This window comes from Neopelma chrysocephalum, unplaced genomic scaffold, assembly GCF_003984885.1.
Source record: "Neopelma chrysocephalum unplaced genomic scaffold, ASM398488v2 Primary Assembly neopelma1_23, whole genome shotgun sequence".
Classification (NCBI taxonomy): domain Eukaryota; kingdom Metazoa; phylum Chordata; class Aves; order Passeriformes; family Pipridae; genus Neopelma; species Neopelma chrysocephalum.
Window position 1 is genome coordinate 7,971,384 of NW_020897691.1, and position 18,105 is coordinate 7,989,488.

General features: G+C 34.2%; 1 protein-coding gene across 2 annotated transcripts in view; it reads left to right on the forward strand.

The window, feature by feature from the left end:
• WDR27 (WD repeat domain 27) overlaps positions 1-18,105 on the forward strand; it is a 107,760-nt gene that overhangs the window by 19,600 nt on the left and 70,055 nt on the right. The window contains exons 16-21 of one of the 2 annotated variants that reach the window (XM_027686081.1): positions 2,437-2,526; positions 6,724-6,845; positions 7,419-7,552; positions 9,422-9,519; positions 9,817-9,938; positions 13,793-13,890. In XM_027686081.1, coding sequence (XP_027541882.1) covers positions 2,437-2,526; positions 6,724-6,845; positions 7,419-7,552; positions 9,422-9,519; positions 9,817-9,938; positions 13,793-13,890 — 664 coding nt within the window. The remainder of the gene's footprint in view (positions 1-2,436; positions 2,527-6,723; positions 6,846-7,418; positions 7,553-9,421; positions 9,520-9,816; positions 9,939-13,792; positions 13,891-18,105) is intronic. The other variant, XM_027686091.1, reaches the window with a different exon arrangement.

The window sequence follows — 18,105 nt, forward strand, 5'->3', positions numbered from 1 at the left end:
GTAGTTCTTTCACTAAAGAATTTATTTTCTGAGACATTTACTGTCATTAGGGTGTATTGTAAGTTGAGTTTCAAAATTCTCAGAATACTCATATTTCTTATATAAATATTATTCAGTTTTTCTATGTTGAAATATAAAAAAGGAATTCTTCTGGGTAATCCAAAGAAGGACATTTTTCTTAACTGCTTTGGATAAATGACTCTTGCAATAGGGTTAAGTCAGTTCCAATGTAAATATGATTAAGCAGAAACCACTCCTTATATTAGCACTGAAGCATTTTACCAAGTATATAATTATGTCAGTGTACACCATGCAAGCCACAATATTTTCAAAGTATTTAAAAATGTATATATTCATAGAAGTATTGTTTATATCTTTATATAAGTATTTTCAGGACAAGTACAACTTTCATCCTCAAGGAAAAAAGCAATTAGATGCAATCAGTAACTTTTCTAAAATATATTCCAGCCATCACTCTACTCCTTAGACAACGGGAGGAAGTTGTTATTTAAGGCTTCTGAAAGAAATTGGTTGCAGAGAGCTTATTTCTAGGAAAGTTTGTGCACTTAAGATGAAAAGTTCATTTTTAGCAAAGAAAATCATCACTACAGTTTTGATAGTACATTTTAAGTCTAAATCTTCTTTTACTGTAAGAAACATCTTTCTCTCTTTTTGTCTTTGTCTCTTGTTTCTTGCCCAGACATGCATGCACACACAGGCTTAAACAACTGCAGTTTAGCAAAATTGTAAAGATTTTTTTTTCTTGGAGTAAAAAAATTGTATTATTGTAACCTTCTAAGGAGGAGTTCTATTATTGTCGTAGTCTGTATTGACCAGATGGTTCCTAGTTTTACAATATATTTTCAACTGCAAATTTGCAACTTTGAGTTCCACCTTGGAACAATCCTTAAAGTAGTCTTTGTAAACTATGAGTCACAATAATTAACATTTATTAGCATCTCCAAACATAGTAGAAAGGAAATTAAATGGAAAAATTAAGTAAGACTTAAGATTTAAAAATTAAGTCTTGTTACTCTCTTAATATAAACTTTTATTTAAGGATTTAAGATGATATTTCCAATAAACAAGCCTCCAAGATTCTATGCAAAATTATTGTCTCTCATTCTTTATGCACAAGAATATTTATATATTGTTAATTTTTGTGTGTGTCTATGACTTACCTTATATGCATACCTGATATACTTACCAATCAACCCTTATGCTGAAAATTCATACTGTCAAAACTTTAATAAAAGTAGGAGAAATCTGCAGAAGAGCACTGCCTTTTACCCCAAAGACTTCATATCTTCGAGTTTGTGAAGAGTAATGTGTTTGTGAAGTGTTTACTGAAGACTAATTCTTTGCCAGTTGAGTATAATGGTGCATTTAGTCACTGGTAACAGAAAAAAGGATTCTGATATGCCTCTTCTTAGCAAATATGTCAACCGCATTGTGTTTCTCATTTAAAATTCACTTTTAGTAGGTGACTCTCAGAGATTAGAAATATGGATCTCTTCTCTGTTTCTACTGCCATAATGTAGGGAAAAATGTGTTGTGGAATACAGTATTCTGAACCTGCTATGTGGATGGTACTTGGACGCTGGATAGCAGTGCCTAATGTTGGTGAAGTCAAGCATGACTTTTATTCCATCTCCCTTTGTAAAGATGCTCTGGGGGTTTAAGAAGGGGGCACTCAGGTGACACCTCCTTAAGAACACTGCTCACGGTGAACCTAGTAACATTAATTTGAATTCTGTTCTTCATTTTCTTACTCTCTCTCATTGCTGTCTTCTCTTGCTCCACCTTCCCTTGTTTTATCCAATTGGTTCATTTATTTGCTCTTTAATTTTTTTCAATGAAAACTTTTAAGTGAACAGGTAAATTTCACAAATCTCTGCCATTAATGTAGACCTTAGGAAGTCTATCCTGTCATTGTGTGCCCCTGCTGATTACCAATATAAATAAACAATCTAACTGCACTTGGATAGTTTTTAGGATTACCTTATGGAGGAAGTTCATCATCTATAAGAAGTGATCCAGAATGACTATTATGCTTTTTTTTTATTCTAATATATAAAAAGTGATATTACTTCAATAGGAAGATATAAAAAAGGAGAGTAAGAAAATAGGTTTAAATGACTGCTAAAAATTTCTGTGTTTAAATTTTGTAGCATACTTTTTGTGAAAAGTGAATTTCTGCCTTGTGATGAAAACCATTTAGGGAATATATCAAGACGAAATTAATTGCATACAAATTCCAACCCATTCTCCAACACGAATTTGTGCTGTTCATACAAAATATGTGTTAAACATATGAAATGAATATCTAGTTTGTGTTTTGTTGTAGTGACGTATGTGATTTTTATGAATAAAAGAAACAGCATATTAGGTCCTTGTTGCTTTCAAATGTAAATCATTAGATACTCTTCTTCATAGGGGATGGAGAGATGCTGGCTTGTGGCCTGGCTGACAAAACTGTACTGATATTCAAGTCCAATCTCACCGATACATATAATGTTTTTTCAGGTAAATTTATGAATTATATTATTAAAGATATAATGTATGATTGAGTTTGATCTAGAATGGCATAGTAACTAAAAGATTCCACTTACACCACCTAGAGAAGAACAAGGTAGAGGGAGTACTGATGATTCAAGGTGTAGAATTATTTCTCTGATTGCTTAATTTTGTTTAGAATTAAACTGACTACCAGATTTTCCCATTTCTCAACTTTTTGGGAGGTAAGTAGTAATCTGTGACGATATATATATATATATATTTTGCAATGTCCATTGTGTATGAATAGTACAATAATTAAATAGAAACAAAAAAGGCGATGTATTGTGATGATTATGCATGTGTATATGGGAGCAGTATATTGTAATTAGCCAAAAAGTTGACTGTGATGACTTGGCGAAAGATGTGTTTGGTTTGCAACTCCAACCTTCTAAAGAACAATTATTTAAAAAAAGAGAGGCTATTCCTATGGAGAAATCCACATCTGCAGAAGTGTGTGCATATGTGAACACATGCATTTTTAAATGAGTCTTAAACCCCAAATTTTTTCTAAATTTCTACAAGAACTATCTGTTAAAGTTTTAATAACATTGAATGCTATGACTTTAAATTAGTCCTGCTGAATTAATTTTCTGTGAAAGTTTATAATGGAAGATGACTGTTTTTTACTAGCAGACACTAACAAGTATTAAAAATAGACTATCTTAAGTTATTTTAGAAAATTATTTTTAATAAATAACTCTGAAAACTGGTTTTTGAAAACTAGTTTTCTTTTTGAGTAATGTTCGTTGTATTTAGTGGAAGAAGCTGTGGCATTAAGGAGGCAATATCACTGATATTCTCCTTGTGTGAAGAAATTGATGATAATATAATTTGTGGGTAGAGTAATAAGGTCTTTTTCTTCAACAATAGCAAGTTCATAAACTTTGAAAAAAATTTTCCTTCTAATTTGAGCAAATTCATAATGCAAGTTATATAATCTGCAATCAAGAATAGTGTTTGGAGGTTTTATTGACATAATTTTGTTATGTGGGTAGTACTACATAACAAAAGCAACAAAACAGAAGCAGGAATTTTGTCCAAAGAGTCCTCCATATATCTGGAATATATTTAACAGATCAGGATTTCTAAAAAATGCAGTTAACCCAAACAGATCACAATTCTGTATTTCCTTCCCTTATTTGTTACATGCATCTTTAAAAATAATGATACAGTATTGCTACAGTTGCAAAATTATTCCATAGGGCTCTAAATTTTCCTTGTGCAGTATGTCTTCTGTATCTGTTCTTTGCAGTTTTCTTTTGCATCACAGATCCAGCTTCTGTCTATGTGAAACGCTACCAAGGCTGGTTTTGCTTGAATGTGTATAGAGATTATGTGCTGCAGAAAGTGGCATTTCAGTTCCATTAAAGACTCTTTCTTCTCGATATTTTTGTCCCTGGAGATTGTTTTTATGCAGACTTCATTGATTTTGGGCTGGTAATAGCTCTGTTTTGTCTTTGTTGCATCTCCAGGAAAGATAATAATTTAATTGATTTCATTGATTTCATTGCATGAACACCTCCATATACTCGCTACATAATAAATAATATCTAAGGAATTATTCAATACTGGCAATAACAGAAAACATAGATTTTAATAAGAAAAAATATTCTGAGTAGACATATTTGAAAGCAGAAAAAGAAGATTAGAATTGAGAGATTTCTACATTGAAAAAAAACCCCTTAGTTCATGTTTCTTACTTTCTTGTAAATCATGAAGAATATAGTCGTTAGGTTTTGACACTTTATTGACAGAAGGATTTGTCTTTCCATAAAATAAAATTAAATATGATGATTTCATAGGATGCTTCAACATTCAAAACTTTCTAAAATACTGCAGTACTCTGCAAATTCAGGCCAACTTATGATGAGAAGAGTAAAATAACCTGCATCAAACTTCATGCTTCTACAGAGAATATTTTTCTGGTGCCAGTAGTTGAGGTGTTGAGTTAGTTCTTGGTCTTGTTTTTAAAAAAAAAAAAATCGGTGTATTCCTAAATTGTTCTTCTGACTGTGGCTTTGTTCTTTAGTTTTCTTAGGTTTTGCACTACTGTCTGATTTATTTAATTGTTGCCTTTAATCCCTTTTGTCTTTTTTTTAATGATGCAGAGTCTGAAAAGCAATGTAAACCACATTCTACTTCAGGCTCTTTAGGTAGCATAAGAATTAAACCTGTGGATCTAGTTCTTTTCAAAAGCAACATAAATATGAAACTGTCAGATACTGTACTGTAGGGGAGTAGGAACCTCAAATCATCAGTTACCTGCTTATTTCATTCACATAGTGCAATTCAGATTCAACTTCTGTGCAGTTCACATTATCATGAAATCACCTGTTTATTTTTGGTGCCCTTGGTTTAAAACTATCATAATATATGTGTTTTCATTAAAAACCATGATGCATTACTCTTATTAAGACCTGCAATTGATGGTAATGTAAAACTATATTTTTCAAGAAATGGCAATTGTGTCTGTTCTGGTAAAAAAAGTCAATTTCAAGGCAGCATTAGCATCTGAATATAGCTGCGTATTAAAAATCATATTTTTATAATGCAGCACCAAAGAGGAGTGGTATAACAACAGAATTTTTTTCTATAAGCCTGTTTTATTCAATTTTGTTCCCTGAAGTGCTAGGTTATGTTTTTAAGTAGTTTTGCATTCCTTTTCAGTGGTGGCTCTTTAGGTGTCTGTGTCCTGTAAGTTAAGTTAATGTTGACCAACTGTGAAGAGTTACAGTCAGCATGGCCTTTTTGAAGAAGTCTTTTTACAAAACCAGCTGCTGTTCTCAATGTGCTTCAGGGCTGGGGAACCCTGAATAATGCCAGTTTTGAAACTTACTGGGCTCTTGCAAGCCAGCTGGCATCTCCTCCACTGTGCTTTGGGACCGGGGAACCTGGAGTGCAGAGATTATAAAGCTTTTTGCATGGCTCTTCCAATTTTCCAAATCTCAGATTTTCCTAAAGTTTCTCATGTTCCTTGCCACTTTGGAAACCTGTTTTGTATATTTTGTTGTGGTGGTGTTTTTAGAAAACCAAAGCTTCTAAATAAATCTTTGTCTTGTGAATAAAACAAGTATAGTACTTATATATGTATTTATACACTACCTATGCAGTTCTCTGGTGAAAATTCTACAGGTGTTTGGTAATTGGGAATTAAAATATCTCATTTATAAGCCTTTTTATAGACATATGTGATCATGGAAGATCTCAATCGCTGAGATAAATTGAATAACCTTCCTACAATTTAAAGCAATCTATTTTTTTAATATAAAACTTCAGTTGATTAAAGAGAAAATGTACACAAGGGGGCAGCAGAAGAACTTTGAATGTTTTAAGGCTAGATGAAATTCATCAAACTTCATCTGACAAATTAGAATAATATGGGTCAAAATTTATCAAGTTTGATTGAAATATGTTCTTTCTTGACCTTTTTGATCAGCATCAATATAATTTTAGATCAAATTAATCATTTTAGCTTTTCCATAATGTTTCTGGCTTTTGAGTTCTTTCTTTGTAAGTTTACAATCTTGTTTTTAACTATGTCACACCAAACTCATGAAGTCTCTTTCTAGTAGATGCAAAATGCAAAAATGCAAAAGTTAATAACAAAAATCTATTAACTGGAAATTAAAATGCTTTAAACTATGATTTTTAAACAAGCAGTTACATTTTTTAATCTAATGAGACAGTCCTGCAGAAACTGTTGAAGTGGTGTGTTCATTATGTTTTTACAAAAACATCTAGCTCAGTAACAAAAGGCTAGCGAACAAAATAAAGAATTTCAACTATTTGTAAGGTCTTAAGGGGTTTCCAGATCATGTTTAATATAAAATTTCATTATAATATAATACTCAGATTCTCTTTTGAGTAATACTGTATCTTTGCTTAAACTTAATTTCAAGGATCTTTCTTGAAAATGCTCTTCCAATGACTTTGAGAAATTAAAGTAAGAATTATCATTGTCTGATTATTAATGAAAGACATTTTCCTGTGTTTTTTGGTGGAAGAAAAATTCACACTGTTACAGTTTTAATCTGACCATTTGAAGTCTATACTTAAAATGTATTATAATATTGTGCATAATTATATTAAAACAATACAATTAACTCTGGGCAAATGTGTGAACGCAAGAAATGAGCTTTATGATATTTTCATTATTTTTATTAGGTCATGATGGTGCAGTTAACTCTGTTGGCTGGAGTCATAACAAGAAGTGGTTAGTTTCTGCGTCAGAAGACAGAACTTTAAGGGTCTGGTCAGTCTGCAATAAGGAACCTGCCTTAATTATGGTAATTAGAAACTTCCACTGGTTTGGACACAGAGAACACTGTTTTACACTTTCATCTACTTTCATTTTAAGAGCTCTATAGAAGGAACATACAACCTAATTTTTAGAGCTACTGAGTGGTGACTCCAACTAATATCTGGGTTAACTTCAAATTAAGTTTTTCTCTTGATAATTTACGAAAAGAAAAAAACCAGCCTTGATAGAAAAAAACTAGTGGGCATGTCTGGAAGTTTTGGTTTTGTTGTCTGCTCTGTATATTCTGTTTTCACTGGCTCAGCTCTGCTTGACTTTGTAGTCTACTCTCCAATTCAAATAGAAGTTTAGAGTATGAAGCTAGATTCTATTAGGTTCAATTGACTACAGATTCTATTAAATTTACTACCAAGTAATTTATGCAGAATGAAAACTATTTTTAGATTAATAGATGTCAAAAATAGGAAGGATCACTACAGTACATTAAACTCTTGGCCTTTGATCAGAGTAACAGGGAGTCTCTGCCTTAACACCAGGAATCTCAGACAAAAAATATTTGTTGTGTTTGAATCCATTCTTAATAAATTCCTTTTCATTTCAGGGTAAAGAAAACTTTGATAAGACTGTACGCTTTGCGCAGTTTTATTTTTTAGATACATTTATATTGCTGTGTTCTGGAGCTGAATTTCATCTATTAAATTTCCATCTAGACGCAACCAAGGATGACCTCAAACGGTAAGTACAATTTCTCTTTAACAGACAAGTGAAAGTACTTGTACTGTTTGATCTGGGATTTTGTTGGTGGTGATGTGGGCTGGGGGGCAAAAGTATTACAGCAGAAAAAAATTGAACAAATTGTAAAAATTAATTGCAAAATATCTTTATTTTGAGTGGAAGGACAAAAAGAATTAGGGCTACAACACTGAAGTCTTAGTTGATATTGTGAATGGCACATCCTATCTGTTCATGATATTAAACAGTATTGGGTTGCATCCTTAGATGGGAAAAACTGGTAGTTTTGCTGCTGAACAGAAAAGCATACTGAGTGCAAGCTTAGATATGTTTTCAAATAGGAGTGCTTTCCTGGATTTAGGCATGAACCTGGTAGGTGAAATTTCACTGAAGTGTTAAATGGTCAGACAGAAACACGTAATATCTTTCTTCCATAACCTGATTACCTATTTTCTGTGTTGCCTGTTAATTCTTAGTTTACGGAGATATTACTAAAGCAATAAAAAGGTAATCTAAATTGCTATATAAACTTTAATCGCTAAGAGACAAGAACTTGTGTAGTGTCCAGTTCAGTGTGTCCACAATGCCTGGCTTAGTTTTAATTGACTTGCACTTTGAATTGAACACGTATAGGACATGTAGCAAATGCATTATGAATCTCAGTTTACTGTTGGGTTTTTTTCTTTCTATGTGAAATTCTACCTAGGCAGCTCCCTGTGAGGTGTTTTTCTGTGTGACAGTCTACAGTGTAGAAGCAAGATACTTCAGCTAACTCAAACAATTCTTCTTGCATTTGAGAGCTATCTAACTGTTCTACTAAGCCTCTTTCAGCATGATAAATTAGACCAGAGGACACTTCATACTGCCTTCATTAGATTGTTCTTATTATCTCAGTCAGCTTATTTAAAATTAGCTTGGATATCTTTACTCAAAAATAGAGATAAATCATTTGCCCCAGAAGTTTAGTGCAGTTTATTTTTCAGTTTACTTGAATAAAATACTTGTGGAAACTACAAAAAGTTCTTGGGTTAAATTGCAGAACATTGTATTTTATGTTCTGCTTCACCACCAATGCTGAAGTAGCTCTAATGTCTACCTGAAAAGATCAGCAGACCATTGTTTGAGAATGACATTGAAAGGCAAAAAAAGTCACTAGCTTTGTAGTGTTTTCTTTTGAACAGATCTGGCTGATAAACATACTGCTTTTGTCAAATGATCTCAGTTTTACAAACTTTTAGCATTGTTGGAAAGAAACAGTAATGATTCCTTCAAGCATGTCATGCATGGATTTTTGTATTGTCATTAGACAGACATGCTAAAATGCGAATATAATATTAACTGTTTGCTGTATTTTTATGGAGCTGGCAGATAACCCACAGGACCTTAAAGAGTTCTGTGCATTTTGGGAAGCAAAATTTCTTTCGTAGTGTGTGATCAGCCCCTGGTTCTGCTCCTGCCTAAGTGGAAATTATTCTTTCCTCACTGTTTGCTCCTCGTTTTCTTTCTGATTGCCCTATGATTAGAACATTAAATGCTGTACCAAAGCTAGTGGACTGCTTGTTGAACATAGGTACTTCACAGATTTTTTTTCTGTTCAACATTTTCGGTATACATACAGGATTATTTTAGTGTTTCATGTTGATGGAAGATCAATCATATGTATATGAATATCATGTTTCTTTACTTCTAAATAATTTTGGTTACCAAGTTTTTTAATAGAGTTCAGCAATAAGTCAAAAGATCTGTGGCTTTAATTTTTAATAATGAAAGAAAGCATTTTCATTTTCTTTGTGATTCCGGTGGGAGTTTACTGCTGACCACAAATCCTAACTTATTTCATTAACACTAGCATTCATTTGATATTCTTTGCAGATACAAACAGAGAAGTGTTTGCAAATTGGTACAGAAATTCCCCATGGCTTCAACAGTGGAGATTACCAGCCTTTCAGCAGTAAATGATTTTTACTCTTGTATCCTTTGTATTTTGTATTTTCTTTATAGTTCTTTGGACTTAATGACATGGACAACAGTAAGTAGCATCTGATTATTTACTACTCCTTTTCTATTACAGTAAAAAAGCTGTAATTTTTGGTGATGTTGGGCTTCCTCCTTGGATATAAACTTTTAGTGCTGTAAGATTTTTGGTGCTGCTCATAGGGCAATAAATACAACAGAGTTTTGATATTATATATTTATCTTTATTTTTGTTTATCTATATGCTTTTGTTCCTTTAGATCAGTTTAACTTTAACACAGAGAACTGAACAGATATCGTAATTACAGCTGGCAGTAACCGAGCATTGGAAGTTTTTGACCTCAATGCAGGCTGCAGCACAGCAGTGATACCAGAAGTTCATACTAGATCAGTGCATCAGATCTACCAAAATAAGGTATATACTTTATTGAATTTTATTTGTAGTACCTCTACAACACCATGAACAAAAAAATTAGAGGGTAAAAATATAACAGATAGTAATAGTTTTTTATATGTTGGGGAGAGTGGGCAAGGACATGAGTCTGTGTGATAAAGGCATACAGATTTCATTTGTTCTCTAGTGTAAAGGAGAGAACAGTGAGAACTACTGAGCAAGCTTGCTATTAGAGAGGTGTTTATTACCCTTTGCCTTACTTTTGCTAGACTGTAATACTGTAGTTCAGCAGGAACTTTTCCTTATGTAACTGTTCTCCTCTAAAGTTCAATCTGACATTTTCTGATTTATTCTGAAACTTCAGAAACAGCAACCAAAAAAAAATTCTCAGTACTGCAATGGAATAGGTGGCTAAAACCCTCTCATCCTTGCTTTTTTTTTTCCTTAAAGATTGATTTGGGTGTTTGGAGTTTTTATGGTACCATACATTCTGGAATGCCTACTGTTTTAGGTCTGGTTGAATGTGATTCTTCTCTCCCAGTTGGAAAGTCCTTGCTTCTGTGGATTTAAAACAGTTCCTTATTATTACTGTTGTAGAACTCTTTGTGGGTTTTCCTTATAGATGTGATCTGGAAAAACACTTAAAATTGTGCTAACTATTTCAGTACTGTTTGTAACACATATAGGCTTAAGGTTCTGGCTTTTCTTTTTGCTTGGTCAGCTTAGTGCCTTCAGGTTATTTAATCAAGAAAAATTTTGAGACTGCAGGCAAGTATTCACTTGGGAAAAAACCCAAGAGGTATGTGGTATAGCAAAGAAAATTGATCATTTTGGGGGAAAATGGTACATCAAGGTTCTCTTTTTTTTTAAATTATATAAAATTAATACTTTAGATAAGTCAAAGGAAAATTACACACTATTATTTTATTACATTGGACAGTTTAAAGCTATTAGAGTAAATATAACTCTGCATTTTCATTAAGATGATATGCTAAAATATGTTATAAACTTATAAAAACATGCAGAATGCTGTGTGCAAACTACATCCTGTTTAAAGTCTGAACCCCACTGTAATCTAAGGTTTGCTAATGATAAGAGTTGATGCCATAGAAGCAGATCTGTGGAGTGAAACAATTGATGCTAAAGATCTAGTGCCTACACCCCAAAATTTATGAAGGCTTTCCTTTAGACTATTCCTAATTTCTTCCTGTGGACTGAATACTCATTAGTGATTGCAATATATATATATATATACACATAAATACACATATATATATTCTTTAAATAAATAAAAATCTATTTAGAAAATCTAGGGAAACATTAGGGAAGGTATGTTCCAATTAAGTGTGGGAGAAACCTATTAGCAAATTATTAAATACATAGGATATCCTAGAAACCTGGGAGTTCAGCATGACATTGTTATTTTTGGTTTTGGACAGAGGCAGCTGTAAGGAAGTATATATAATATGCAATGTAATTACTTTGATTTTAAATTGTCCCTTTGATCTGTTCTAGAGATTGTTTGCGATAATTGCCAGTGTATGAAATTCATCTCAGCCTGCAGTGTACTTGATTAAGCTTATTATATAATTCCATTGCTTTGCATACTAATTTTTAAGAGACATGGTAAAAGGAATTGATTGAAATATCAAAATCATGTTCCCGTTGTAGAGTTTAGGAACATCTGAGATACAGAAATAGATGGCAATTTGAGATCAGGCCACAAAGATTCAGGGCTTTAGTGTTAATAATACATTTATGATGCTGCAAAAAATATTCTCTGGACAGGACTCTGTCGTTGCGCACCACAAATGTTTGGATGGTACTATGCTCTACTAGCCCATATATAGTAACTTGTATAGAAACAGCAAGTTTTCAGTTTTCTGCTCAGACTCTTTTATTTCAAAATTCATTGGTTCATTAATTAGGAAATGTACGTGATGTGAAGTCTGAAAAAATTAATAGGCAACTCAAAAATTTCAGTTAGTTAACTTCTTCCTTACCATAGTTACAATGCTGTCTAAAGGTATGTGCTTGCCTGGAAGATATGGAGTGCTTTCTGAGACATCTATTGATCGATGCCTTTAGCATGAGCCAGCTGCACTATTTGGATGACATGAATGGTGCTCATATGGAATTAGCGAAAGAAGTAGGGTTTCTGTTGAACCATGTCCTTGAGGCCAAATTTTATGTGGAAGTTACCATGTAGTTAGACTAGAGAGAAGCTGAGAAGGGATTACAGTAGTGGATAAGCAAGATGATGGGGCAGAAGCAAGTGATTTGTCTATCAGAATGAAAGAATATAGTTTCAAGAGTGTGTGGGAATATGCTACTTTTGGCATCAGATTCTCCTAAATAATAGATTATCGTAAATTAAGGGACCATAAAAATACAAAGTGATAAATAAAATTCAGCTTGTATATTATCCCAACTACTACATATTTTCTTGTCTTCTATAATCGATATTCAGTAGCATATATATTTTGAAGATACAAGTATAGTTATGTATTAGTAAAGTGTATTACTGAGAAAATGTTGTCAGAGCAGGGAAGGAACAAAAGTATTACACTTCTTACCTAGTTCATTAGTTAGTGTATCCTATAGTAAAGGAGTAGTGCCCAAAATGTTTATGTGTCTGTAGAACTTTTTATATTTAGCTCTGTGATCATTGCTGGCTGAAGCGAGGGATGATGAGTAAAAGTTCCAAAAGCACAAGAAGAAAGGGTGCTCTGTAACTTAATGAATGCTATCCTTTGGACAACTACTGTCTTTGTCTTTTGCATTACTCCTTTTTTTTATAGTTATACACAGCTAAATGTGAGAATGTGTAGACTTTGTTGGGAAATCTGTTGCACAGTGCATTTTAATTCATCTGTTAGAGCAAGCTATACACCAGCTTTCATAACAAATAGAAGATTCCTGGCAGTCAAACAGTGATTGCGGGAAATTACCTTGAGGTTTCTGTGATGTATTCAGCCAAATCAAGAATGTGAATGGTAAGGAAAAGAAAGAAAGAGTTTTAACTGTTTATATTTAGTTCCCTGGAGAAAGATGTTTGTAGCCAGCAAAATGGCTGGGATTTGCCAACGTGGATGTTAAAAAATCATAGGTTTTAGACTGGATTTAATTATTTTAAATGTATAAAGCCAAAATTAGTCCTATTATGAATAAATGCGGTTGATACTGAAGTCAATGGAAAGTGTGCCCACTTAGCTCAGGGCTAAACATGTCTTATAGTTAATTGTTGAACTAATCTTTGATCCCTCCCTTTTCACTGTCCTTATTTCCTCCCCTAAACATCCCATAATGTCTTGTGCAATCACAAAAAGATCTTCCCCTATGTCACATCCTGTACCCTCATATTTAGTAATCCCCAGATGATCCAGAGAGCCTCTCCCTCTCTTTCATTATGGTGTGTGTCACCCCTGGACCAAAGGTCTCATGGCTGTCCTGGGACAGTGCTGAGAGAACTTGAAGGCAGTGCTCCATTTCTCTGACTGGGTTATAGGACTTCCTCCACATGCCGACTTTCCTCATCACTCCTTTGTGTATGTGCAAACAAGCTGTTTTCACATAACCTAACAAACATTTACTGTTATTTCTTAAGTGGACTGAAATTCTTCACCAAGAGCATGGTTGGTCACTGGACCAGACTCCTCAGGGAAGTGGTCCTGGCACAAAGCCTGTAAGAGTTCAAGGAGCATCTGGACGATGCTCTTAGTCATATGGTGTAGTTCTGCAGGGAGCAGGGAGTTAGCTTCCGTGATCCCTATAGATCTATTCCAACTCAAGATCTTCTATGATTCTATAAATCATAAAACTATCTATAAAACACCATGAGAATACTTACCCGAAACTGATTTACTATTTTACAGGGATCATCCTTCAGCACTCAGCAACCTGAAGCTTACAACCTTTTCATGACCACAGCTGCAGGTGATGGCATCAAACTGTGGGATTTAAGAACACTGAGGTAAGAATGAATTAGGTACCTTGGAATAAAAAGCCATGGTTTATCTTGTCATACTTGCTGTGATATACCAGTAGAAACCTGGATGTCGAATAAGGTCTACAGTCAGGCCTTTAAGAAACGAATGAAAGGCTGATTCAAATTTACTTATTTTAAGAGACCAAACAAAATGCTCATTCCTCAATTATAGTTATAATATGTGGAAGCCACTAAATATTTCAGATTTATCACCCATGTTAACTTACCTTTGTAGATCCAATTGTGTGTCTATAATAGTATACTGAACTGAATGCTAATGGTATTTCCAAAACAGCATGTCATTATCGCTAAAAGAGGTGAAATTTATGATCCGTCTATTAAAATATAAATGCAATTGTAACAACATTACTACAAATCATGTATGTAGTGCTATAAATTTGCATAATACATTATCATAAACTCAGAATTTCTAAACACTTGGCAGTGTTGTACTGGGGAAAACTGTGGGACAAAGGAATAGTGTGTCAGGGAGGGAACATTGCTCATGAAAATAAATACTTGGGGCTTGTGCAGGCTAAAAGAATTATGTGAAAAAAAAGAGGTGTTTGAACAGGAGGATGTTAAAGCTCTGAAGAATAATTTCATATTTGTTTTCTGTAAATGTAAACCTATTTTTATTGAAAGATGTAATATAATTTTTCTAGTACTGAATTTTCTATCTGGGCAGTGCTGAATGAGCCTTTTATTTATTTCTGTCTTTCTATGGTAAGAATATGTTAAATCTACAGGGGGCACATATGTTCTTTCCAAGAGCATTTCTGTATTAGTGGCACTGAATGCCAGAAAGTAATGAAACTAGAGACTGCTGGGGATTGGAATCTGTTACCTTCTTATGTTTTTCTAATAAGCTGCTCAAACTGTGTTGCTGAAGAGTAATGAAACAGTAGCAAGCTTTTCACAGATCACTTATCTATCTCTTTGTTTCTAAATGCTAATATAAGTAAGGTAGGTGAATGGTAGAATAGTTAAAGTGTAAAATCTGGGCAACCAATTAAATGAATACGTCTTGGGAAGAAGGGACTAATTTATGTATGTTCTTGCTCTATATTTAATTTGGCTAAGTCAATGTATTCTAGTATCCGCTGTGTTCTATTAGCCAAACTTCAAAAAAGTAATTCAAGTCCTTAACAACAGATATTTTAAGAGTGCTTATTAGGTATTATGTATATGCGAGTATTTGTTACACATGAGGCAGTGATCAATGGTATTAACTGCTGTGGAGAAAAAATAGAGAAAATGAATCATTACTAGCAACTTTCAAAAAAAAAAACAAACAAACAATTTTTTAAAATGAAATTCTCTGTCATTGCTCAGACCAGAGACCGAGTCTTCTATATTTTGGAATCTCCTCTTGAGTTCTCATGAGGGAAACTCTTCAATTTTTTCTATGTGTTCACCAGGTGTTTTTCACATAAATAAATTTAAAATATCTGAGTTTGGAAAGCTCTATCTGAACTTGGAACAAGTCTCTGCTCAAATGTTAAGTCTACTATAGTTACTCAGACTGAACACTTTTGCTTATTTTTTTGGTTCATAGGTCTTGTCCAATCAAATCCAGTCCATCCCTTGCACTGTTGAGTACTTACAGGAGAGATTAGTTCCTAAACAATCTTATGGTGGGCCAGTACCTTTAATCTCTTAAAGTTGTTGACTTGTAAAGTTGGTGCATCAGCAACTGTGTTTTAAATGGTCCCTGTGGAATGACCTCTCTGTTTCTGCTTTGGGTTTGCCAGAATAGGGTCTCTTTAGTGAAATCATTGTCCAGTGTTCTGGAAATATAGCAAAGGTAAGTCCACCTTCTCATTTATACTGTTTGCAGTCTTGTGGATAGTAACACTAACTGCAAGATCTCACCTTTATTGTTTGTTTATTTTGTTCTAAATATCTGCCCTAGACATCCACAGTGAAAATTTTGCCTTTATTTAATCTGCTTCTTCCCCTTAAGAAGTCTATCCATTGTTATTTTATGTAATAATACAGTAAAGTACCAATTTCTGATTAAATAGGGGGAAGAAAAACCCTCCAGTACAGTGCTTTTCAAACTGCTGTTGAAAGCATGGGAAATAATTTGCAGATTAACTCTGCACAATTTCCCTAGGACTCTTAGGGGTTATTTTATTCAGTTTCTTTGAGGATTGTTCCTTTTTTTATTTTTATAACTTGCATTCCTTTTCTCACAATTGACTGAGGAGTTGTAGCAGGATGCTCAGGTTCTTTTTTGATCTTTGCTTAGATTAAATCTTCAGGCATATTAACCTGGCCTACAACTTAATAAGTTTTGAATATATTGATATTTTTGTTCTGAATCCACAAGAATTTTTCTGTTCAGTCTCTGTTATCAAACTACATTTTTTTCCCATTGAAAATTCATTTAACTTATCTTTTCTTTTGTTCCTAAAGTTGGTGAGAGTATTTTGCAACTTCAATTTTCATCATCTTTTCTGGATAAAGCTGTGAATCTGTCTGTCTCTTTCACTCTTGATGATCTGGAGGCATTCCAAAATTGCTTCAGAGAGTGCCAGAAAGTCTTATGGATTCCTCTGAAGGTGGTACAAGAAAAGGAATTTTAACTTTCTGATGTTGCCAGCCAACCTCACACAGCCAGGTCATCTTGCCAAAAAATGAGGGAATCTTGGACACTGCCAGTGGCTTTTGGATTTATTCAAACTCCTGCTTCATTTGCTTTGAAATGCACGGATTCGTAAAGTTTCATCTGAAGCTTTTGAATATTTTTATACTTCTCCTGCATGCTCCTTGTTTATAACTATAGCTAAGAGAAGAAAAGCTCCAGACAATCTACAAAACAGACTTAGGAATAAAGAAGCAAGAGGAATAGTTTTTTTTTGGGAAGAAGAACCAATTACGTCTACTCTTCTTCCAGGTTAGGATAATGAACTATGAGGCCTTATGAATACATGCTTTAGGGTAAGATAATGACCTTTGACCAACTTCCAAGACATTTTGAAGAGCAATTTAAGTCTATCTTTCTAAAAGAATGGCTACTTGTAGAACAAGTAAAATTGCTTTCTCTTGTGAAAGCAGTGAACACAGGGATTAGACTGTGTGGAATCTGATTACCAGCTTCAGGATTCCCAAGAAAGACTCAGGCAAACATTTTATGTTTAGGAGGAACAAAAGGTTAATGCATTCTTACATTTTTTGAAGGAGTTGAAGTGTTCTTTGTGATGAAATGTTGTAGACTCTTCTTTCATATGACAGTTTTTAATTCTACTTTACCAATCTGGATCCATTCAATTTCTCACTTCCTCCCACTTGTAGATTAGATAATTCTGTGCATTAAATGTCCAGAAGAAAGGAAATTTCTTTCATTTTTGACATTAGGAAGAAACTATAAATTCAAAATGTTGCCCTTTTCACTTTGTTAAATGCATTTAGAATATTGACTAAACACTTAGTAGCACCAGCTTACATTCACTAGCAAAGTTTCATAAATACCCATATCTTCATGAATGGCTGATTTCTGGAGCTTCCCTTGCATGATTCATTCCAAAGAGTTGCTTTCCTAAAGAGAGGTTCCAGAATGTGAAGTAGTGTAAGCTTTTACTCCCCAAGGTGGATTTCAGATCTTCTGTAAAGCTTTTAGGCACTGATGTGGCTCTTCCTTGCTCATCAGTAAATTACGGCTAAAGCCATAATACAGTAAAACTTCATCTTTCTTTGTGCTAGTAATTGAAGAGCAATGCCATGGAAAGGGACCTGGGGGTCCTGATCGATGCAAGTTGAATGTGAGTCAGCAGTGCCCTGGCAGCCAGGAGGGCCAACCGTGTCCTGGGGGGCATCAGGCAAAGCATCGCCAGCCAGTTGAGGGAGGGGATTGTCCTGCTCTGCTCTGCACTGGTGTGGCCTCAGCTTGAATATTGTGTGCAGTTTTGGGCACTGCAATGTAAGAAAAATATTAAGCTCTTAGAGAGCATCCAAAGGAGGGCAATGAAGATGGTGAAGGGCCTTGAGGGGAAGCTGTATGAAGAGAGGCTGAGGTCACTTGGTCTTTTCAGCCTGGAGGAGACTGAGGGGAGACCTCATTGCAGTTACAACTTCCTTGTGAAGGGAAGAGAAGGGGCAGGCACTGATCTCTTCTCTGTGGTGACCAGTGACAGGAAGTTGACAACTTCAGGCCGGAAGTTGTGTCAGGAGAGGTTTTGGTTGGATATTAGAAAA